The sequence below is a fragment of the Podarcis filfolensis genome, assembly GCF_964270895.1.
Source record: "Podarcis filfolensis genome assembly, chromosome: 4".
NCBI classification, from domain to species: Eukaryota; Metazoa; Chordata; class Lepidosauria; order Squamata; family Lacertidae; genus Podarcis; species Podarcis filfolensis.
In genome coordinates this window covers 77,261,110-77,284,452 of record NC_139607.1, presented here as the reverse complement: position 1 = coordinate 77,284,452, position 23,343 = coordinate 77,261,110, and the positions used below count along the sequence as shown (strand labels likewise).

Below are 23,343 nucleotides of genomic sequence, written 5' to 3'. Positions count from 1 at the left end.
CATAAGGGCTGTGCTGTAAAACAGGCGTCTTCAGGTTTTTCAGATCCAGGACCCACTTTAACCCCATACAAGCAATTGGGAACCCCATTTCTTAATCCTTTACCATATATTTACATGGTTGCCCTGCTCGTGCTGTGATCCACTTGGATCAGGCTGTGACTCACTAGTTAAAGTGCTGTAAAAGGTGGAACATATTGGGCAGTGTCTTCTTTCAGGATAAAATGAACTTTGTATTCTACTTTTCTCTTAATACTGAAGGTTGATTCCATTTTTCGTAGAACTGAAATGGGGGGCTGGACCATTTTATCCCTCAGATAATATGATTATCTGGATTCCATAGTTGCAGGCATTCATATGCTGAGCAGAGAGGTGACATTATGTCATACGCTGCAATATCCATCTCCTTCGTGTAGATTGATGGTGTTACAAAATATACTGAGCTTTTACATACAAAACTTGCTTTAATTATAGTACTCTAGATTTTTGATTGTCTCAAACAATAATTCTCTTAAGTTTGACCCTTTCAAGACATTTGTGTTATAATTTAGGATGTTTTCTGATAGTGTTCAAAATCACTTTCTTTCCCTCCCCCAGAAACTTTACACCGTGTGTGATATAGCAATGAACATCATAATATCAAAGAGCACAACATATAGTTTGGAATCACCCAAAGACCCTGTACTTCCAGCTCGGTATTTCACTCAACCTGACAAGGTAAAATTTGGCTTGTGGACTGGGACCTTTCCTTGCTGAATTGAGAAGTGAAGCCTACAGGTATGGGCTAGCTCTTCTGGAAGGCAAGAACAAAAGTTTTGACCCTGCTTTCCAGAAGAGGAGTGAAGACTTACCTGTGTGCTCCATCTTTGCTGACCAGAATAACATTTCATGGTAAGTGCAACTTATTACAAAGGGGAGCTGTTTCGTTCTATGGCAGTGGTTCTCAACCTGTGGGCCCCCAGATGTTGTTGGACTACAACTCCCATCATCCATAACCACTGGTCATGCTGGCTAGGAATGATGGGAGTTGTAGTCCCATCTGGGGACCCACAGGTTGAGAATCACTGTTCTATGGTAACAAAACAATATAGTATCTAGAGGACTCTCAATTTTATAGACTTAAAGGATTAATAAATTCTACCCCATAATAATGTGTATAACACAGGGTATTCAGTCTTTATAAAGTGCTGCTGGGCAACTGGCTGTTTTTCATTAAATTTATCTGGTACCGTGATCATAATATTGAATCAAAAATCTGTTCTGATACCTATAAAAATAAAGCTTTTTTACTAGTGTGGCTCCCAAGAGCCAACCAAGGATACTGACTAAACCGCTATTGAAATATTTCTTCTAATTAGTTTTGTTTCTCTTTGCAGAATTTCAGTAATACCAAAAACTATCTGCCTCCAGAAATGAAATCATTTTTCACACCAGGAAAGGTGGGCTTTTGTATATACCTACTTAGTATTGCACCAAATTAAACTTATTTGTCTCACTCCCCCTTTTTTATTAAATGAGTTTTTTTTAAAAGAAGAAGAAGAAAAAACCCTGCAGATTAGGATGGTGGTTTTTAGATGAAACACACATGAGCACCAGGGAGCTGGCTTTTAAAAATGCCTAGAAAATAAAGTTATTTGGCTAGAGCTGAAAAACATAAAGAGAATAAACCAGACAAGTTACCTTTGGGGGAGCATTTCAGAATGGGGTGCCACATCCCACCTAATTTTTTGGGGGGGAGCATCAGGAGAAGGCCCTACAGTAGTGATTTCAACGCATAGGCAGGTACATGTGACCAAAGTTGTCCTTCAGGCAGCCAGGTATAATTTGAATTGTCCTCGGAAGGTGATTGGCAACCGCCTGGTCTCAAAACTGGCAAGATGTGTTCCCTAGCTCCTGTTTCCAATTAGCAACCTATTCTGAATTAATAGACGTTTCCAGTGTACAAAATGCTATAATGCACTGCAGTGAACAAGTCTTGAGAGCAGGGCATGGATGACTGTGGCCAGGATATGTCTGACTTTGCTCATGGAAGATGTTATGTGTGCAAGACTACAACACCTTTGGGGTAAAAACTGCAACTTTTGTCTAGCCTTTTGTCTTGTCTTGAAACTTAATTTTTCAAGCTGTATACGTTAGGCTCTGGGATTGCCTACCATAAACTGAAGGTTTGTAGATTAGTTTGTTACGCGAGAGACGGATATTCCTAATACTAAAAACAATAAGCTGAAACTGAGAATTTGCTTTTCCCCCTCCACCAGCCCAAAGCTGCCAACGTTCTTGGAGCAGTTAATAAGCCTCTTTCGTCAGCTGGCAAGCAGTCCCAATCCAAATCTTCACGAATGGAAACCGTAAGCAACGCCAGCAGTAATTCAAATCCATCCTCACCTGGAAGAATCAAAGGGAGGTGGGTACACAGCGAAACAATTAGCTTGTCAGTAGTTAATATATAAACCCTATATAAAACTTCCCCTTATACTGGTATTATTTAGTGTTAACTTCCAGAGGAGTGTCATTTTTTGTATTTGATGCAACAAAATGTGCAGCCAAATTGGCAATTGGATCTTCAAATAGCCAGTTGGCTATTTGAACATTACCACTAGTGGTAATGTTATTGCAACGTTGGCTCTAATCTATTTCTTTGAGCCTGCTATGTCATTTCTGCGACAGCCATATGCTGTCATCATTGCCTGACACATCTGTTAAATGAATGAAATGAATCAATCAATCAACGTTGACGTTCTTGATACAACTTGGCCTACCAGGATAATGTAACAATAATACTCGAAAGCATGCCAAGTTACAGAATTGTATGTTAAGCTACTTTCATTTTTTAAAAATTTGAAGCAGGTTTTTGCTCAGGTCTAAATCAGGCTTCCTCAACCTTGGCCCTCTAGATGTTTTGAGACTACAGTCGACCTTCATCCCTGACCACTGGTCTTGCTAGCTAGGGTTCATGGGAGTTGTAGTCCCAAAACATCTGGAGGGCCGAGGTTGAGGAAGCATGGTCTAAATCTTGCCATTAGCTGTACTGTGTGGCTTCAGTTAAGCTGAAGTTGCTGTATTTCAGCCTAACGTTCCTTAGGATAGTGATGTGCTAAACAACATGAGAATTTCAGTTACCATGTACCAAGAGAAAGTGCTCTATAATAATAATTTCACAGAACTCTTGTATCTCTGGTCTTATGCAGATGTAACATTGCCTTATGACTGGCAGTGCCTCTCAGGGTTTTGAACCCAGGGCCTTCCCGGTGCAAAGAATGCTCTCTCCTACTGAGACCCTGCCATTCCCTCTGCTACTTCCATACCAGAGAGACATTGTTGGGCATGGGGTCCTTTATAAAGGCAGAATCCTACATGCTCCCTTGCTTGCTATACGAGATTGTCATTATTTTTCTTCCCAGTTGGGTGGGGTGGAACAGAACTGCAGAGCTCTTTACTGAAATGGCAACACAGAAAGTGCAGAAGTGAAATCCTTTGTTGCTGGAGTTAGCCAATGCTGATAGACGAAACACAGGTGCAATGGGGGCTGCTGCAGAATTTCTTGAGATTTCCACAACAACAGTGGTGGAAGGGGTTACAGGAAAGGAGAAAAATAAGCTCCTTTATTTCCCCTCCCCTGCCATCATTGTCTGCCACAGGTTTCCTCCCCCTTCCTGGCCTTGCTTGTCCACCTGCTTGGTCGAACTGCCCCCCCCCCCCCGCTCAAGTGAACCATGGCTCAGGCAAGGCACAAAGGAACAGAAGGGTTGGGTGTAGCAGCTCCCCAGCAACCATCCTGCTCTGATGCTACTGAGGCTGCAGCGGTGGCATTGGCAGGAGGCGCACAGCAGTGACAGAGCAGGGCGATTCCTGGAGATTTGCCATGAGCTGTTCCTCTGGGTCTCCCCTGGATTACCCACCACCCATGCTAGTTGCTTGGGCTGCCCACCAGCTTCTCTGCCATCGTGCTGCAGTGTGCCAGCATCATTACAATTCTATTGTATAGTAAGAAATGCATCCTATGAAACAAGCTGATGTATGGATAGGGCTTGTTTTTCAGTGACTTCCTTTGAGTTGAAATGGAACAAAAGGGAAGCTATTTTTCCCTACTTGAGAGGGGTATTCCTGTTCCTCTCATGGGCATAGCCAGAATTTTCGTTGCGGGGGCAGGCTTTTGTTAGGGGGCAAAGCCTCAGATTAGTATTGATTTTTCTTGATTTAGGAGGGGCACCTGCCCGCACCCTGGCTACTCCTCATGCATTGGGGTCACTTGGATCAGGTTTTAGTCCCCAGTGAATGTACCCCTTTATTGTCTTCCTTTTAAGTGCATGGATGCCATTCCTTCCTTTGGGAAAAAGTGTATTTCAGGACAACAGTGCACTGAAGGTAGACTTTCTGCCTGCTAGGTCTTCAAGAGACATAGTATATTTATGGTATAGCATCTGTTCTCCCACCCCCGGTATTCTTGAAATATGTAGGTATATCTGTTGTAATAGATGATAAATTTATGTTGGAGGCTAATAGAAATATGTTTTAACAGTTTTAAGTTATCTAAAGTCCATTAAGAACAGTTTGTTGCTTCGGGCCTTTTCCTGAAGCCATTGTTAATTTGATACTAAATCAGAAGTGGCAGAATTAATTATATTTCTAAAAAGCCTTTGAATATGTGTGTTATAGACTTGATAGTACTGAAATGGACCACAGCGAAAATGAAGACTATACAATGGCTTCGCCTTTGCCAGGAAAGAAGAATGACAAGAGAGATGATTCTGAAATTGTAAGGATGAATTAAGTGTATTGTGGTTTCCCCCCCTCCAGTAGGTATCTTAATAAAAAGAAAAGAAAATACACTTGAAAATCTCGTTGAAAATTAGCACATTTGCTTTTGAAGCACCGACTCCGGTCAATGCCTGTCCACATGGCCAGTGGTGGAAGTAGGAGTCAACCACATCTGGAGGGCACCAGTCTGGGGACAACATGAACTAAGAAGATGCAAAACTGTTTAGGTTCCATAGGTTATATTTGCTGCAGGTTTGGTTTTGCACATTCTTAGGCAGGAGGACAAACATGCACAGGTGTTGCAAGTCACTGCAGCAGCTCCCTTGCTGCCCATATCTCTTGGTCCCACATACACCATGAGACAGCACTCCAGGCCTTACCCCTCCCCCTCAGATCATGTGCTTTGCCACACCCACAAAGAGACACAAACAACCCATAATCAAGCCTCAGCAACCAGCTTTAATCCAAAAGTCACAATCTCAGTCTCTTCCACCAATACATTGGAAATGCCCCGTTTACATGTCCTGGTCATGAACTCTCAGAGATTGCAAGCAGCTAAGTAAAACTGCTGCAGGCTACTAACTCCTCCCCCAATGCACTTTAACCTTGCTTTTAACCCCCTCCCCCTCAGATTATGTGCTCTCACAATACAGTGGTACCTCTGGATGCGAACGGGATCCGCGTCTGAAGCGAACGCAACCCGCGTCTGTGCGTGTGTGGGTTGCGATTCGCCGCTTCTGCGCATGCGCATGATATCATTTTGACCGTCTGCGCATGCGCGAGCGGCGAACCCCGGAAGTAACGCGCTCCGTTACTTCCGGGTCACTGCGGAGCACAACCCGAAAATACGTAACATGAAGCTACTTCAAACCGAGGTATGACTGTAAAGCCAAAAAGGTTAAGAGATAAGATTTTAAGTTAAAAGGATAAAATCCTGCAGCCCATTTTAGGAGGGCGTCACTTGATCTTAAATCTTTTTACCCGAGGTAGAATCTTGAGATATTTGATGGGAGAAGTAATTTTCTCTTTGTTCCTTAGTCAGATCTGGAAAAGCCCAGAGGAAGGAAGAAAATCATTACAGACTCAGAAGAAAAGTTGGGTATAGACGACCTGAATAAACTGGGGCAAGAACCAAAACTTAGGAGTGGTCAGCGTGGGAGAAAGAGAGCAGCGGCCATTTCAGAGTCTGAGGAACCTCAGTGGTCAGAGGAAAAGAGACTAAAGGAAGATGTGCTAGAAAGTGAAGATGAGCAAAATAGCCCACCAAAGAAGGGGAGAAGAGGGCGACCTCCCAAGGCTGCTACGCAAAAGGAAGAACCAGTAGTAAAGGCTCCTAAAAGAGGTAGGAAAAAAGCCACACCTGTAAAACCTGTAGAGGAAGAAGAGGAGGAGGAAGAGGAGGAGGAGGAAGAAGAAAGGCAAAATATCGAGCAGAAGCCAAAAGGTCGGCAGTACAAGACGCCAAGGAAAGCACAACAGAGGTATTCCCCCCTGTTTTGATATCCGCTTTCTAACTTCCAACGTCTTTTAATTCTAAATCTGCTGTGTAACTTTGAAACATGCTTCTCAAACAGGTCTGAATCATCTGAAATAAGTACAGCTGAATCGAACCAATCTACACCACAGAAAAGGCGAGGGAGACCACCAAAAACACCACCGTCGCAGCAGAAAAAAGGGTGAGTGTGGTGAATATGGGGTACATTAAATTTAGTTTTAAAATTTTGATACCTCAGATAATTCTGCCAAAATAGTTAACTTGCTGGGCAGTGCTCATAATGTGCCTCCAGAGTTTTGCAGCAACCTTTGAACATGTATGCACTGTAAGGGCTTACGGGAAATAAGTTCAGTTTTGCTTAAATGCTGTGATGACCTGTGCTTAACACTCCTCGATTAATACACTTGATTTGTGGTTTGCCATTTTAGAAGAGCTGGACGGTCAAAGCAAACAGCAAGTAAAGAAAATGAATCAACTGAAGAGATGGATGTATTTCAAAGTAGTTCCCCTGTTCAGGACATTCCCCAAGAAGTAACAATGGAGGAAGAGGAAGTTTCTACAGTCAGAGTAAGCAAATGTTTGTGTATTGCAGCTACCTATTAAATCTGTTCATTTCATTTCCCCCCAGTTTGAATTATTTTATTACATATAACTACAAATGTTTCAAGAGGTACAGAAACAAACAATGGCTTGCCTGCCTGTTTTAACATCATGTCTTAAAGTTTGATCTTCAGCAAAGAGACACCTTCTGTACCTACATTTACTGTGGGAAGTGAAATGAATGGATTTTATTGTGGGGTAGGCCAATCATTTACATGCCACACTACAAGAGAAGTGGGAATCTAAGTTACCTGTGCTTAATGTGATCCAATGTCTTGATCCAAATAAGCACTCATTACATGATATATTACTAGTAAGCCTCACCATCTTCCTGATTCTGCCTAGTCCCATTGAAATCAACTCTTTCATGATACCCCTCTGAAATAAATGAATGGAACAAGTTTTTTTAGGGTTGCCATATTTCAAAAAGTGAAAATCCGGACACAAATGTTGTTGAGCTTTTTTTTTTTTTTTGCAAAATCTCTCCTAAATCCCGCCCCCGCCGCGCCCCCCCCCCCCCCGGAAGTTCTGTTTTAGGAAATTCATGAAATTAAAACAACTCTTCTGATATGGCCTGCCATAGGTCCTGGTTTTCGAAAATTCCGTCCGGGCACCATTTGATGGGTGAATGGCAGCCCTAGTTTTTTGGCATTAAACCCATCATCTTTTCAGGGAGCAGAACATTTTCATGTAGTAATGGTTATTTTCTCCTATATCTAAATCACACTTTTAAAAGGTTATTTTAAAACGGGCATAGGCAAACTCAGCCCTCCATATATTTTGGGACTACAACTCCCATCATCCCGAACAGGACCAGTGGTCAGGGATGATGGGAATTGTATTCCAAAAAAACATCTGGAGGGCCGAGTTCACCTATGCCTGTTTTAAAAGGTACCTGGAAGTACAAACCAGGGTTGATAAGGAGCCATTGACCACCCAGCTGCACAATTTAAGATGAATTTGGGTTGTGAGTCCCATTTCTGCTTTTGGTTCTTGATGGAAGCAGGTGGTGATTCGTGTGGAAGCCTGTTTAGATAGACAGATCGCTTTTCTGGATTAGAGCCTATAACTCTTCATCTGGTGTTTTTCCCTCAGGTGAGCCGGAGGACATCCAAAAGGGAAAGGCGATGAACAATCCACGTTCCCAGCCTTTGGAGTGAAGTCCTTTTGAAGAATGCTCTTATTATGCATAGTTTCAGGCTGAAGGAAGCTGTTGGTGCTCAGAGTGGGGTTGCTGAAGGAAGTTAGACCAATCTTTTGTTTCCCGCCCCTTGCATTTGGAGTTCGTAGGTCACAAGCATAAGCCACACACATGTTAATATCATTAACTGTGGGTTCTTGTGAAGTGTAATGTGCACTGGCTATATAAACACATGGAGTAAAGAAACCACCTGTAAATAATCCTTTTTTAAAAAAAGAAATGTTTCTGACTTCTAAAGTGCTTGTATAGCTTTTACAGCGGCTTTAAACCTGACAGTACCAGACTGTTTGTTAGATATGTTTATTTCAAAAAAGGGAGGGTTGGGGGGGAGTTAGAATGGATATCAAGCAATATCTGTCAGTGTCTGTATTTTTATTTTTATTGGCATTTAACTGTGAACAAATTATCAGCTTGACAAATAGTGACACCTCTGACACTATTTGCTTGAAAAAGGAAATACATGATCTCTTTATCTTTATGTATCTAATCCAGTGTTTACCTTTGGCACCCATCTGTCTTCGAAGGTGCCAAATTGATTTTGAATGATGTGGGATAAAATAATACAGCCAGATGCAGATTTGTGAAAGTCGATTCATTTTATGCACCTCAGTATTGATTCCAGACTCCTGGACCTCTCGTGGCATTGAGCATTTAAAAAAAAAAAAAAGATTTAATATGTTAATTTTTTATGTGTTAATAAATAATGTAATGAAATCCTATCCCCTTATTTTTCCTTATTGGTTTAATCTGCTGTATCAATAAAATTCTGTAACTGAATTTTTAATAGTCTAGTATGTCAATGTGTATATTTCCTCTTGAACATTATGTTCACAAAGAGCAAATTATTACATTATAATATGAAACCTGGTACCTGAACTTTAGTGAAAAAGCAGGTTTTATAACCATGTAAAAATCGGAAAGAAAATTTTATTGATGCAGTCTGTCTTTATAAAGCTGTTCTTTCTTCAGAGCCAAGTGTTTTGTATTTCACAGTGAGTTGCATGTTTATGAGAAAAATGTAATGAAATTGCAATGTAATTTTTTAAGTCTTATCTGGCTGTAGGATATGCTACCTTGCCTCATGAGAAGAACGTTCTACCAAGAGTTTATTGTACTTTCTTCTTTGTTAACCAAAATTTTTATTTTTGTGAGTGAGGTTATGGGCAGTTAGGGGGTGGGACTTAGGAGGGCCGTGTTTTCATTTGAATGATCAGCTGCAGAATATTCCAGTCAGGGTATTCAAAATCTGTATGAAGCTTCACTTTATGTCCTAACCTTAAAGTGACTGAACTTTGTTTCTGGAGTAAAATTACAAAAAAAGTAAAAGAAAAGAAAAGAACAACTAGGGGAAAACTCCTTAAGGCATTGTCCTGTATTCAGTTTTACAAACTGTCTTTGAACCAAAATGTATAGGTTACTATTTATGCTTAGCCAAGCACACTTTATAGTTTTAACATGCTGTTTTCCTCCTGCTTACTAGCAGTAAATGTAAAAGAATCTAATTTTAACTTATTAATATTTTATCTCATGGAATAATGGGACATTGTCATAAAATTAACAAAAGGCATCCTTTTAAGTTATGATTCCAAGGAAGTATATGCTGGGGAAGGGATGTGAGACATCATGGTAGTTAGCAAACATGTTTGCAAGTATATTTTTCAGAGGTGATTCAACTTTTTTCTAAGCTTTTTTTATTATATAATTTGTATTGATTTGTATTATTATTCAGCAGCAGCAATAGACAAAGCCAGACAGTTTGTGTTGATCAAGCTGTTCTGATTAAGTGCTTTTTGTAGTGGCTCTTTTAGCTAGTAATTACTGTTCTTCAGCTGTCCTATATTTTTATGCCCGTAGTTCTGGGTAAACAGCTGTCTGAAAACATTAGCTGAAGGTAGCTCAGATGACTTCACTTAGAAACTTCCCTAGCACAAAGTAACCTCAGTGGTTCACAAAGTTTAGCAGTGCAAATGAGAGTTTTTATATCCTAGGGGGGTGGGAAAAGGAAGTTAGCACCGCATTTTCTTCACTGACAATATTGCACTGACAACATTTACGGAGTATATATCTTAAGACCATTTTATACAAAGTATGGAACAGATATTGAAACTACTTGCAGACTGTTGAAGATTTATTTGCATGAACATAGCTTGGTCATATTTCCATTAATATTGCTGCACATCAGTTAATCATAAAATGCCAATGTTTAAATTTAATCTATAGTTTTGCAGTTTAAATGTTCATTTCTTGCATTTTAATGTGTAATTGGGAAAACAGGTGCAGATGACAATGTTTATAAACCTTTTAGGTTTTATCCTCCTCATACACGTATAATGAATATCTTATGTACTAACACTTTGAGATCTGCATACAGTAGCTGCAGTAAAATAATGTATAAAGAGACTATACGCTAAGATTCAGTTAGCGTGCTCTTCAATTATGTTCAGTTTATAGTATGTACTGTATAACATTAAACAGACAAATTGAACTCCCTGTTACAAGTTCAAGTATGAAATTATTATGATTACAGTAAGTTATATTGCAACAGTCTGCAGCCAATCATACTAATCCATTTTAAAGATACCATTTTCTTGCTGCAGTGCAACTGGAAACAGTGATTTCTCACTCTCTCTGTACTTTTTTTTTAAAAAAGGCAAAACTCTTCAAACAACTTCCAAAGGTTTTTCCTAATACTTTTCTCTGCATCAGTTCCTAAAAATGCAGTTATGCTAGATATGTTTAGATTACAATTGCAATCTCTGTTATGGGGGGGGGGGCGAGGCAGGGGGATGAACACACAGATTTTTTCATCAGTTCTAGGCTTATTATTAAATAGTGAATTTCTCACCCATTTTGCCTTGTGGTTTCCTGAGGGCTGTTCAGGGGCTAGTCTGGGTTGGCATCACAATGCCTTGCAAATCCCAGCTGACTATCGCTCCTGATCTTGCAAATTTAGAGTATTGTTGTTGACCTGAGGGGAGAGACACAGTTGGAAGTGCAACAGAGGATAACAGTGGCCAGAGGACCCAATAATAGTAACATGGCAAGGGGTACCAGAAAAGAGGTGAACTCATCTCAAGGCAAACACAACCCCTCTCTTTTAGATCTCTTTGTCACGGCCATCCGAAGTCTGAGAGATTACTACCATTTTTGTCACCAGAAATGCCTGCTGTCAGTACAGAGGTCAGCGCATATTAAACCAGGAAGGTGCAGTGGTAAGGACCCATTTGAAGGTATGCATGGTCACAGTGGGAGAAAGGATACAACCTTTCTTTGTGGTTTTAGTGATTTTTTTGGAGGCGGCCACACTGAGTTAAGGTTGTCTTTTCCCTAATGTGGCTTTACAGTGGTACCTCTGGTTATGAACTTAATTTGTTCCGGAGGTCCTGAAACCGTTCTTAACCTGAGGTACCACTAGCTAACGGAGCCTCTCGCTGCCGTGCGATTTCTGTTCTCATCCCGAGGTAAAGTTCTTAACCTGAGGTACTACTTCCGGGTTAGCAGAGTCTGTAACCCGAAGTGTTTGTAACCCGAGGTGTTTGTAACCCAAGGTACCATTGTATTTCTTAAGATGTAGGCTCTCACTGAGCAATATATTCTGAAGAAGACGTTATTGTTCTTGGGCATACAGGAATTAGAATTTCTGAACCAGCAGGTACAGGAGACTTAATTCTGATTTATTGAGATATGTGTGCTACCTGGTTGGCAGTTTGTTTAAATTTACCCTGTGCCCTTAATAACTCTTGGCTGAGCGTCTCTTACTTGTTCCCATTTTGAGTGTCCTTGGTTCCCCTAGAAGATACTAGATCAAACCATCACAATTTGTGCCTTGCTTGACAACTCTGGGATGACTGGATATTTCCTTCACTGCTACAAGAAAAACGTTGGCTTCATTTATCTTCGTGTCTCTGGCAGAACACCATGCATTGTGGGAATGCTTACCAGTGCAGCCTTCCAGCATAAATTATTAGAAAATAATTTAATTAGCCTTAGAAAATTCAAAGGTATGCCTGCATGTTGCCAGTTAGGAAATTGTGGCTCTGCCACCCTGTCTAATTAGATATACATTTAAAGTTTTAAACAGGTTCTTGGCATCAAGTCTGGCTCTATTAGATAAATACCTTCCCCCAACCCACCTTAATTATGGTCAAAATTTGTAATAAATAATTGCTGGAATTGCTTGAACCATAAGCTAGTTGGCTATATACTGCCTTGGCATTTTCCTATCAATGGCAGTGATTTGTCTGATTGTTTACTGGTTGTAATATAGCAGTATTCTCAAAGCTCTGCTTTGCTAGTCCCACTCAAATCAGTGGGATTCAAGAGTATTCCATCATCTTCTGACTACTGCCTCATTTCATGTTGATTTTCGCTCCCTCTGTCCTGGAAAAATCATGAATAAAGAGTCAACCTTCGCAGAAGCAAAGTAGTTTCAATAAAGCATTAAGAACTCATTGTTGAGAAATTTACATTTATTAATAAATACCGTTTTGAATATGATGGGAAATAATATTTCATTCTGCAGGAGGAGTATGCTACTGTAATTACATGTGTACACTCAGTATTGCTTGTATGTGTTGGGTTCAGCATTGTGAGGTTACACCCTGCTTAAATTATCAATCCTTAAATGCTTTTTGACGTTGGAATTAATGTCCTCGTGAATACTACATGTACGGTTTGAAGAACTGTCACACAAGTCTGATCACTGATATTATATGTTAACAGAAATAATGATCACTGTATCCTGGCAATGGCTTAAATAGAGAGCCAGTGTGGTGTAGTGGTTAAGAGCAGTAGACTAGTAATCTGGGGAACCGGGTTCGCGTCTCCGCTCCTCCACATGCAGCTGCTGGGTGACCTTGGGCTAGTCACACTTCTTTGAAGTCTCTCAGTCCCACTCACCTCACAGAGTGTTTATTGTGGGGGAGGAAGGGAAAGGAGAATGTTAGCTGCTTTGAGACTCATTTGGGTAGTGATAAAGCGGGATATCAAATCCAAACTCCTCTTCTTCTTCTAGAAATTGGTGATAAAAGTAGTGCCAAGTCCATTGATGGAGCTATTTATTGGGAGCTGCCCTCTGTATCCTCCACCCAAACAAGCAGGGGGCACTGTTGAGGTCGCAAGGACACATTCCAACCAGGGAAAAACATTTGGGTTTGAACCAGAGCTAGAGAGGAGTACATCCCGGGGAAGATCTCTCAGGGTGAGCAAGAGAAACTTGGAGGGATACATTTGAGCCCTGGGTCTGAGGTTCTCCACAGCTGGCTGGTCCTGGGGAAGGAGGGGGAACAGCAAGAAGGGGGAACCTATGGCCCTCCAGATGTTGCTGGACCAAAGCTGCTTTTCCTATAGGGGTGATGGAGGAAGGCCAACAACCTCAGAAAGACCCCAGGTTTCACATCCATGTGTGGCGGCCTAGCATCCTGACAATTTGGGTTCGTTGCTAAAGAGGGTGGTAGGGTTTTTTTTTTTTTACTTTCCAGCGACTGGAGTGGACTATGACATTTAAAAGGGTGGAGTCGTGGTTGGCATTCATTTTAGTCATTTTAAAATCAAATGCATAATACTCATTTTAAATGGTAAGCTGGTTGCTTTCCAGCTGCTCAGACCATTTTATAGCCTTTTGTGTTCTTTAATGCTATGCTCAACGCTGTCCTTCAGTAAGCTCCTGGAAAAGAAAAGCGGGGGTTTTTTTGCCCACACAATATATAATGGGGGAGATGACAACAAATAGAGAAGCAATCTGGTAATTGAGTGATGTCTTCTTTGTGTACTGTGCGATACTTCATTATAATGAGCTTGCACTACATGACAAAGCATAGTAAGAGCTTGAACGCACTTCATTAAGGTGCTGCCAAACAGCTTTCAGTCAAACAAGATATGCTCATTTGTTCAAAACAGTTGCTTATATATTTCATGATCATACTAGCCTTTATAAACCGAATGCTTCCCAGCTGCATATCAGCCCCGGACAACTGTTTGGAACTGATGGGCTGTGGGAGTCCAAAACATCTAGAGGGCACGAGGTTGGCAAAGGCTGACTTATACAGTATTTTTTAAATGCGTATATAGACCTTCATACAACTTTCAGCCATGTATGAAGATTTAACAGAACTTGTAAAGTAAAGGTAAAGGGACCCCTGACCATTAGGTCCAGTCGTGACCGACTCTGGGGTTGCGGAGCTCATCTCGCTTTATCGGCCAAGGGAGCCGGTGTACAGCTTCCGGGTCATGTGGCCAGCATGACTAAGCTGCTTCTGGCGAACCAGAGCAGCGCACGGAAACGCCGTTAACCTTCCCGCTGGAGCGGTACCTATTTATCTACTTACACTTTGACGTGCTTTCGAACTGCTAGGTGGGCAGGAGCTGGGACTGAACAACGGGCGCTCACCCCCTCCCCGTCGCAGGGATTCGAACCGCCGACCTTCTGATTGGCAAGTCCTAGGCTCTGTGGTTTAACCCACAGCGCCACCCGCGTCCCAGAACTTGTAAATTGTTTCTATTACTGTTATCTAGGACATCAGAGATAATGCAGGTTGTAGTCCAACAACTCAAGAACCTTGTGTGAGCCTTGGAAATTATTTGGGATCACAGCCAAGTTATTTGACAAGACACTTAAGCGGGAGGATGAATGCAAGATTGCCTCTCCAAAGGTGTGGGGGTGGGGATCGCTGTAAAGTATAAGTGTTTTTACTTCTCTAGAGCCATGGTGGGGATCCCCAGGACCCTTCAGGTCTCTTATCTAGTCCTCTGGCCAGTGCCCAAGCCATGTCTGCTCTCCAGACCACACCATTACCGGTCCTGTTCCATCCGCCTCAGTCCTTTTGCCTGGTTGGAATGTGTCATTCAGCTGTGATTTTGCTTCTTGCTTGCCAGGATATTTGTGTACATAAAGAAACCTTGACTTTCATATGGCTGGAATGTAGGCTACTGGCCAAAGCTATGAGTCACTTTCCTTGCCCTGCCCACTTTTGACTCTGTCCCTACCCAAAACTGATGTGTGGCCTCTGGAAGGTTGGCGACAAGGATTCTTAGACTGAAATAGGTTTCCCCTCCTCTCCTCTACAGGCAATTTACTTTCAGCCTTGGAAAGAGGAATGGCTTCTTTCCCTAAGCTGTGGTACAGATGTGCATTTATCTGGGTAAGGGCAGTCATATGTCTTGATGTAATAATATTTTGGTGTTCAGTCTAGACAGGTCCAGTGGTTATTTAGGCCTTGAGCTAAATAGCCATATTCTTTTGAAGCACAACTTGTCAGAAGTAAAATACTATGAAACATAGTACTGGTCAGTAGCTGTTACAGCTGATGGAAAATTGCAGGGTTGTGGGGATGCAAAACCGTTACAGATAAAGGTGAAATGCACCCTCTAGCTGAAGGTTTGCCTATTTATTTTATTTATGTGTGTGGTCTGTCTGCCAAAGGCGTACAGGGTGGCTAACAATTTAAAATACTACAGCAAGCAAATGGTACAAAATACAGAACTGAGTTCTCTCAAGCCAACTTCCGGGTCTGATGATGGCACAAGCTCCCTAATCTGGACTTCTCTTGGAGTAGCCCCAGGGAAGGTAGGTGTGTGGCTGCCCTAACAATTTGTTTAGTATTTAATATCGAGTTTAATATTTAGCCCTTAAATGAAATATATGAACCCTGTCTATTCCATATGGAGAGGCAAAAAGAAATACCTCTTCACACAACACGTAGTTAACCTATGGCATTTGCTCCTACAAGAGCCAGCAATGGCCACCAACTTGGATAGCTTTAAAAGAGACCAAGTAATGGAGGAGAGAGCTATCAATGGCTACGAACCTTGGTGGTTCTGTTCTACTTCCACTGTTGGAGGCAATATGCTTCTCTGCAGCAGTTGCTGGAAACGGCACGAGGGGGAAGTTCCCTTGTGGGCTACCCACAGGCATTTGGTTAGCTGCTGTGAGAAAAGGATGCTGGAATAGATGGACCATTGGCCTGATTCAGCACAGTGGCATAGCATGAATTGCCAGTGCCTGGGACCACACACAATGCGAGGGAGGGAAAAGGATGGAGTATAACGCCATCCACCACCCAGGAGATTGCAGCTGCAGAGATAAGGAAAGAGTTGTTCTGTTGTCCGGAGAGGTCACTTCCTGGTTCACATCGAGAAGCAGTTTTCAACAGAGTCCAGTGATAGAAGCATGCAGATGTATTGAGGCAGCACTGGGTGTTGAAATTTTGGATGCTTAACAATTTTGTGCCTGGGGCAACTGCCCCACCCCACGTTACACCACTGAGGCAAAAGGCTCTGCTTAGGTTCTTACATATTTGTTGTGTCTTGAGAATGATGTGGTCGGTAATATATAAATGTTTTAATAAATAATAAACTCAGGGCGACATATATAGAATTTCCCCATTGTGTACTTACCGTTAGCAACTCTGAGGCGGCTTACAGCTGAGAGAAAGTGATTTGCCCAAAGCCTCTATGAGACTCATGATTAAGAAAGTATTTCATTTTTTTTTTTAAATAATATTTATTGAAGTTTCCAAAATACAGAAAGAGAAGAAAAGAAATTATGAAGATACATTCAGAACCTTATTTTCAAACATCCACTTTCTGGGACTCCCCCCTTCCCCCACCCCTACTGTATTCCCCTTTCATATTGTTGTTTCCACAAGTTCTATTTCTGATTTAAAGCACAATTTATATACCCCATTGTTCAAATTTAAATTTATACAAACCTTATGCAACACCCTTGATAAAAAAAAAGCAAAAGATCTCTCCCCATAGCCCACCCCCTTTTCTTTCCACAATGTCCCCCTTTTTTCCCATTAAAGTAAAAGCACACAGAATAAAAGTATAAAAAAAATAAAAAATATATTAGAAAAAAGAAAACCAATTCAGAAAATAGTTGCAAGCCTTTGGATTCTAATTCTCCCTCCCCTTCCCCGGTTTAATTTCCCTTATCCTCCAATCTATGTTTCCAGCCTGGAAATCTTAAGTCCATCAATCCCATTTTTCCCCCAACTCCTTGCAGAATTATTTCCCATTTCTAGGATTACTTTCTTTAAAAATTAATTCCTAAATCTTTAAAAATGTCAAATTATAAAATTCCCCCCATTGTTCTTTCAAGGTTATAGTCCAGCTTCCTCTTGTTCCGCTGCTAAAACTTTCTTATTCAGAAGTTTAGTAACTCTACATGGGTTGTTGTTATTCAGGAACAAAAACTTGCGTTCAGTCCCTTCCTTCTTCAGTAAGGTATTCTGTTGTCTCCTTTTAGTCTAAACACCCTGTAGACAAGATTCAGTTTCCGTTTTGCAGCTTTCCCAGGAGATAACCAGTTCTGTGAAATTCCGGAGTGTTGTATTTTTCCCGGCTTACGCCCATCTTTGTAATGTCCCGAAACTCCTCTAGGGGGGTTGTTGTAACTTTGTTTCCAAAAATCCGATTGTTCTCCGTATTTTCGCCATTTTGTATTCAAGTCTTAACAAATTATATCAAGTTGTAACAAATTTGACCAGCAAGGTCCTTGTAATAAAATCCTCTTTAATATTCCGACTTTGACAGCTACTTTGACAGCTGTCAAAATCACCGGCTCTTTTCACCAGGCTCACTCCTCAATCGCCCCGGTTCCCAGGGAGGGGGGTGCATTTTCCTTCTCCTTCAATTCTTCCTCCAGCACAATTCTTGTACTTTCCCATCATGGAATTCTTAATTTAGCAAAGATACCGTTCTTTTTGGGCCTTGGCTTCCCAATCCTTGTTTTAAAATGTCTACAATAGGGAGGGGGACTGACTTCCTTTTTAGATCCCCCCCCGCTCGTCTCAAATCCCAAAAATTTTTCTTCTTTTAAACCCGATTTCCAATTTACTCACGGGTTGTTGTTAAAAGTCCAAATTCTCAATGGAAGAAGTCAGCGCTCTCCGCCGGATGGCATGCGGCTTCGCTCGGCAGGGATGGCAGAGGACTCAAAGCACCACGCTTCTCCCCGGCACCCGATCCGTAGCCTTTAAAAAGGCTCCTTCACGAGTCGGGAGGGCGCTAGCGGTGCTAGCCGAGTCTCCAAGTCCACGGCCCCCGTGGCCGTGGTTTCTAAGGGTCCCCGCATCGCCGGTGCGGTAAAACCCAGCCCCTGCCGAGCCGGCTCCCTCCGGAGCTCGGAGGGAGTCCGCCATTCGGCGATGGCGCCAACCCGGAAGTCCATGATTAAGAAAGTATTTCAACCTGGCAATTCCACAATCAGTCCCAGCACTCAGAGACACAGCATCATAAATCGATCAGTGAATGTGTTGTATGACCTTAACGTTTTAAACATGAGTAATATGAATGGCTAAGACTAGTGAGCATAAATACACGCTGTGAAGTACAGCTTTCCCCCTCTTCATTGAAACAAATTAGATTCATGAGTGATTTCATTTAGGACTACAGCAATAAGATGCTTAAGTTGCTGGTCTTAATAGGCAGATGATAAATACTTTGCGTCAATGCACCTTATTAGCTAGTTAAATCTAATTAAAACAATCATCTCTTGTTTTCCATTCCTCACATCTGCTTTCCAGAGGTACAAACATAAACAGCTGTAGGTTGTTTAATTCACTTTTAGTGTAATTTCTACCTCCAGAATGAAACACACTTTTCACATCATATATATATTTTACTTCAGAAAAGACATTTTAGCTGCAACAGATGAATATATTTATCTTTGAAGCTAAAGCCTTTTTTTGTAGTATCGGCTCAGGTTTTCTGTTACTTGTGGGTTGTGTCACAACTGCAAACAAGTATTTTTTTACTGTGTCCTGATGCTTGTCTGGGATTTTAATACACCCATTCCCCATTGGAAAGTGACATTTATATTTATTTGTTGTTAATCTGCAAAGAATAGATATTGGTATTCATGGGAGAGTCACTCCTCATTAATGCAATGTGCTTCTCTTCAAGCTTTGGAGAAACTATTTGTAATGGAAATTAGCTAGAGCCACTACAGAAAACAGGAATAATATTCTAATTAGGTAACATACTGCAAGTGACATTACAATAGAAGAAATATAAGGCCATTTTTTAAAAATCTTGTAAGATGAGCGGATGGTAGATCTGAATTCTGTGGTTTTATGGTTTGCATAGCTCATGACAGCTCTTGCTCCTAAAGATCCACACCTTCCAAAGGCCCTGAGAATGAGGCAGAGAGAGTAAAATGAAAGCCTCTTTTGCCGTGGAATAAAACTTTCAAGAAACTGGAGGGCAAACAGCATTAACTGGGACAGGGACAAAATCTGCTGCTGGTGTTTAGAAGATCTGGGTGTGCTGAGCATTTTCTAAAGAACAGCTTTCTACTAGTGCTGCTATAACAATTACTAATGGTAACGGCAGCAATCAATAACCTGGGGGTGTGTGGGAAGTCTTGGAGGGGTGGCCTGCAAATAAATGGTTTGCATGACTCATCCACAATTCCTATTGTGCCGAGATAAGGTACACGTGCACCCACAGCCTGTTGAGTGGACAGAATCTGTTACTGCTAATTTCCCTGAAAACTTATTCATTAATTATCATGTGAACTTTAAGGACACATAAAGCAATTAAAATCAAGGTTGCTCTAAGTCGGGTAGTCAACCTTTTTATACCTACCGCCCACTAATGCATCTTTCTTGATGGTAAAATTTCCTTACCACCCACCAGTGCTTGACGGAAGGAGGATTCAGCTTGTGCCATAGAACCCCCTACCGCCCACCTAGAATCCTAAAACGCCCACTAGTGGGCGGTAGGGACCAGGTTGACTACCCCTGCTCTAAGTGATTCTGTGGCTTGATTCATTGAGGTCTACAAACTGGGGGGGAAAGGACCTATGCATTTTAGAGGGCTAATGGTCCAGTCAACTTCTGCCTTGACCTAGGGGAGGTGAACTTCTAATTAGGCCTCCCAGTCCTCTCCATTGGACCGGTGAGACCTTTATGGCCAGCCACTTCCTCCTGCTTACCTGGTAAGATGATGTCAGGTGTGGAGCACGCCAAACTGGCTGTGATGAAAGGGGGTTCCAACCCCTAGCCTAGTAGTATTCTAGCTCACTGCCATGGAGCAGCTGTGGATCCTGAAATGGATAAGTCGGGGTGAAGATCATTTCCTCGTGATATAATGAGCAGACATACAACCGAATGGACCAACAGAAGGGCAAGTGGGAGCCTTCTGACTTAACTCATGGCAGAATTAGTTTAGCTGGAGGCTGCTGTACTATAATGGACATACTTTTCTCTCAAGTGAAGATAATGAATATCTTCAGTTGTTTGCTTATGTACACGGATGGTTGTTTCCCAAGTGACCTGAATATCTTGTGTTTCTTTGCTGGTTGTTCATGGCTACTGAACTGCGATGGAGAAACAGTTGGGAGCTGCGATGTAGCCAGCAAAAGATAAACAAGTTTGTGTTCTTCACAGCTGGCTGAAACACGGATTCTGGTGAAGAGTCAAACGACTACCGTTTGCTTTTTTTGAGGAAGCTGTTTTTCATATTCGTACTACCTATCCAGGAGCTTGCTGTTCCCCATGCTCAATGTAGATATTTTGTAATTAGGCATCACAAAAATTCTGCATGTCTCCAGAACGCCCTCATCACAAGATGGCAGGCCCTGAAGCAGCTGCCCTAGGCACTTCCTACCAGCTGGGAAGGACCAAGCTGCATATTAGGACTTCTTTTTAGATAAATTTTAAAATTGACCTATCCTGTTCCATAACACTTCCCTAATCTATGAAACTACCAAATGGGCTTTGAGGAGAAGCCGAAATAGCTTCTGCGTCAAACTTCTCTGCTCATTTCGTGATACATGCTTTATTCATGCATGTAGATATATAAATATATTTCATGAAATTTTTTCATTACTGCTCATAAGTACAGCAGCTTGCTTCAGCTTATGCCAGAGGCTGAAAAATGGGAGGAGGAAAATAGCATATTCTCATGCGAGACAGTACAATCCTATGTATGTTTACTCAGAAGCAAGTCCCACTGGTTTCAGTGGAAGTGGAGCTCACTGTTGGAAATCTCAGGATGCAACACAACACTGCATTGTAGGCCAATGTGTTTGCTTGAGAAAGGGTAGATAGAGAGAAGAACCTCCAAGCTTCCTAGACTGTCGTCCTACTGCTGACCTGTTGATCTTCCCTCAGTCTTAGACTGATAATGTTAGGGTTGCTGACCTCACTTCCTACTCACTTCTCCCACTCTTCTGTGCTTCCTTTATTAGAGCAGTCAGTCTGAGCTCTTCTTTGAGATGCAGAAGCGAGTATAGCTCATCGTGTCTCCACATTAGCTACATAGAACTAGGATCTTTCCTAGCAAGCATTTATTTCCAATAATAAATATTAGCTTTTTAATTTCCTTCAACCCAGAGACCCCATGTGATTATATCTAGGGTAAAGTGTGTTCCTTCAGCAGGGATTCTGCATTTAGTTTATTTTCACATGCTAGCAATTACTCCCCAAGTAAATGTACATAGGATTGCACCGTTAGATGAGCACATCTCTGTGAAAGGTGTTGGTGTGAATAGGGTGAAGGGACTGACAAAACCAATTATGTATGAAAAGCATAGCTGTCAACTTTTCTCTTTTCTTGCGAGGAATCCTATTCGAAATAAGGGAATTTCCCTTAAAAAAGAGGAAACGTTGACAGCTATGATGAAAAGTCATTAAAACAGCTTGCAGCTGTACTTTTTGAAAGCATAGGTCTCTGCCCACTCATATTTTCCTTGCCCCTGAAAAAGAATATTTAGAAATTGTTCAGACCATGGTTAACCATAATGCATGCTTTCTGAATGGAATCTGGGATTTTCATGTGTGGAATTTTAAGCCCAAAACATGACCCTATGTTTTAACTGTTCATTCATTCATTCAACTACCTTGTATTAAAATATGCACAACCTGTTTTTCTTCTGTCTCCCCTGACCCCATCAGTCGCATAAATTACATGTGCAGTGACAATGGTTTTCATACAGGAAACAACACAGATCAAACTGAGCTGCAAAAGTTAGGTTTAAAACCAATACAGCAATTACATACATTCAACAAGAAATGAGAGCAGCTATATTTTTCTTTTCCATTTTCACACAATGTGGATTGAAACACCTTTTAAAAACACTGCCATAATGTTCTCCTCCCAAAATGTAAACACTTTCACACAATTATAAATTAATTTTACCTCACATGAGCTCCACCCCGCTTGTGTCATGACCTTCATGTAGGGCCTTGATATGAAATTCACTGACATCAGTGGAAAGATTCCCCTCCACCCTCACCTCTTGGTCCTGGGCTTTGTGCCAAGGCCACAGTCTCATAGAAATGAAACGAAGCTTTTGAAAACGAAAATAAAAACCTGTTCAACTTGGCAGCCTCAGAGGTGCATAAGATGCTTTGAAATGTTAGTGCTGCCTTCACCAACCTGGTGCCCTCCAGATATTGTTGGACTACAACTCCCACAGCTGTGATAGCTGGGGGATAATGGGAGTTGTAGTCCAGTAAAACCTGGAGGGCACCAGGTTGTCAAAGGCTATTCTCTATCCTCCACTCTATTCTGACAAGTACAGAAAAACTGTTCAGTCAGTACTTCTGAAATGGCGAGTCTCCTAAATATTCTTCCATAGTGAGGTAAAGGGACCCCTGACCATTAGGTCCAGTCGTGGTTGACTCTGGGGTTGCGGCACTCATCTCGCTTTATTGGCTGAGGGTGCCGGCGTACAGCTTCCAGGTCATGTGGCCAGCATGACTAAGCAGCTTCTGTCGAACCAGAGCAGCACACGGAAACGCCGTTTACCTTCTCGCCGGAGCAGTACCTATTTATCTACTTGCACTTTGACATGCTTTCAAACTGCTAGGTTGGCAGGAGCAGGGACCGAGCAACTGGAGCTCACCCCGTTGCGGGGATTCGAACCACCGACCTTCTGATCGGCAAGTCCTAGGCTCAGTGGTTTAATCCACAGCGCCACCCGTGTCCCTTAGTAAGGTCGCATAATAAGGGCCTTTTTCTGTTGTGCTGTCCCTTCAAAGAGAGGGGTTCCCTCTCTCCATATATGCCATGCTTGAATTCTGTTCAAATAATGCTGCCTATATATACAAGCTTGTTAACTTTAAGACTAAAGAATATAATAGAAATGTGTTCCTTGATAACAACTGATGCAATATGCTTGGGCTTTCTGTTGTAGGAGGAGGAGCTTGAAAGACAGAATTAGTTTACAAATGGATCCTGAAAGTGAGTAATTTTCATAAGTTGGCCCCACATTTTAAAAAAATGTTGCTCAAAAAAGTGTCCCACATCAGAATCGGAACTGAGTGCTTTCAAGCTGTGGGTG

The 23,343-nt window shown here is 41.7% G+C and overlaps 1 protein-coding gene and 1 long non-coding RNA gene across 2 annotated transcripts in view; both read left to right on the top strand.

The window, feature by feature from the left end:
- Nucleotides 1-10,541, top strand: part of PDS5B (PDS5 cohesin associated factor B) — a 65,576-nt gene extending 55,035 nt beyond the window's left edge. The window contains exons 28-35 of the mRNA XM_083608947.1: nucleotides 595-714; nucleotides 1,374-1,436; nucleotides 2,256-2,401; nucleotides 4,654-4,753; nucleotides 5,794-6,236; nucleotides 6,330-6,431; nucleotides 6,679-6,817; nucleotides 7,946-10,541. Of these exons, the coding sequence (XP_083465073.1) occupies nucleotides 595-714; nucleotides 1,374-1,436; nucleotides 2,256-2,401; nucleotides 4,654-4,753; nucleotides 5,794-6,236; nucleotides 6,330-6,431; nucleotides 6,679-6,817; nucleotides 7,946-7,981 (1,149 nt within the window). The 3' untranslated portion in view covers nucleotides 7,982-10,541. The remainder of the gene's footprint in view (nucleotides 1-594; nucleotides 715-1,373; nucleotides 1,437-2,255; nucleotides 2,402-4,653; nucleotides 4,754-5,793; nucleotides 6,237-6,329; nucleotides 6,432-6,678; nucleotides 6,818-7,945) is intronic.
- Nucleotides 10,542-14,356: 3,815 nt separating this feature from the next.
- Nucleotides 14,357-22,337, top strand: LOC310760641. The gene is made up of 2 exons (XR_014547092.1): nucleotides 14,357-16,523; nucleotides 18,234-22,337. It is a non-coding gene; the product is annotated as an uncharacterized lncRNA (long non-coding RNA).
- Nucleotides 22,338-23,343: the final 1,006 nt, after the last annotated feature.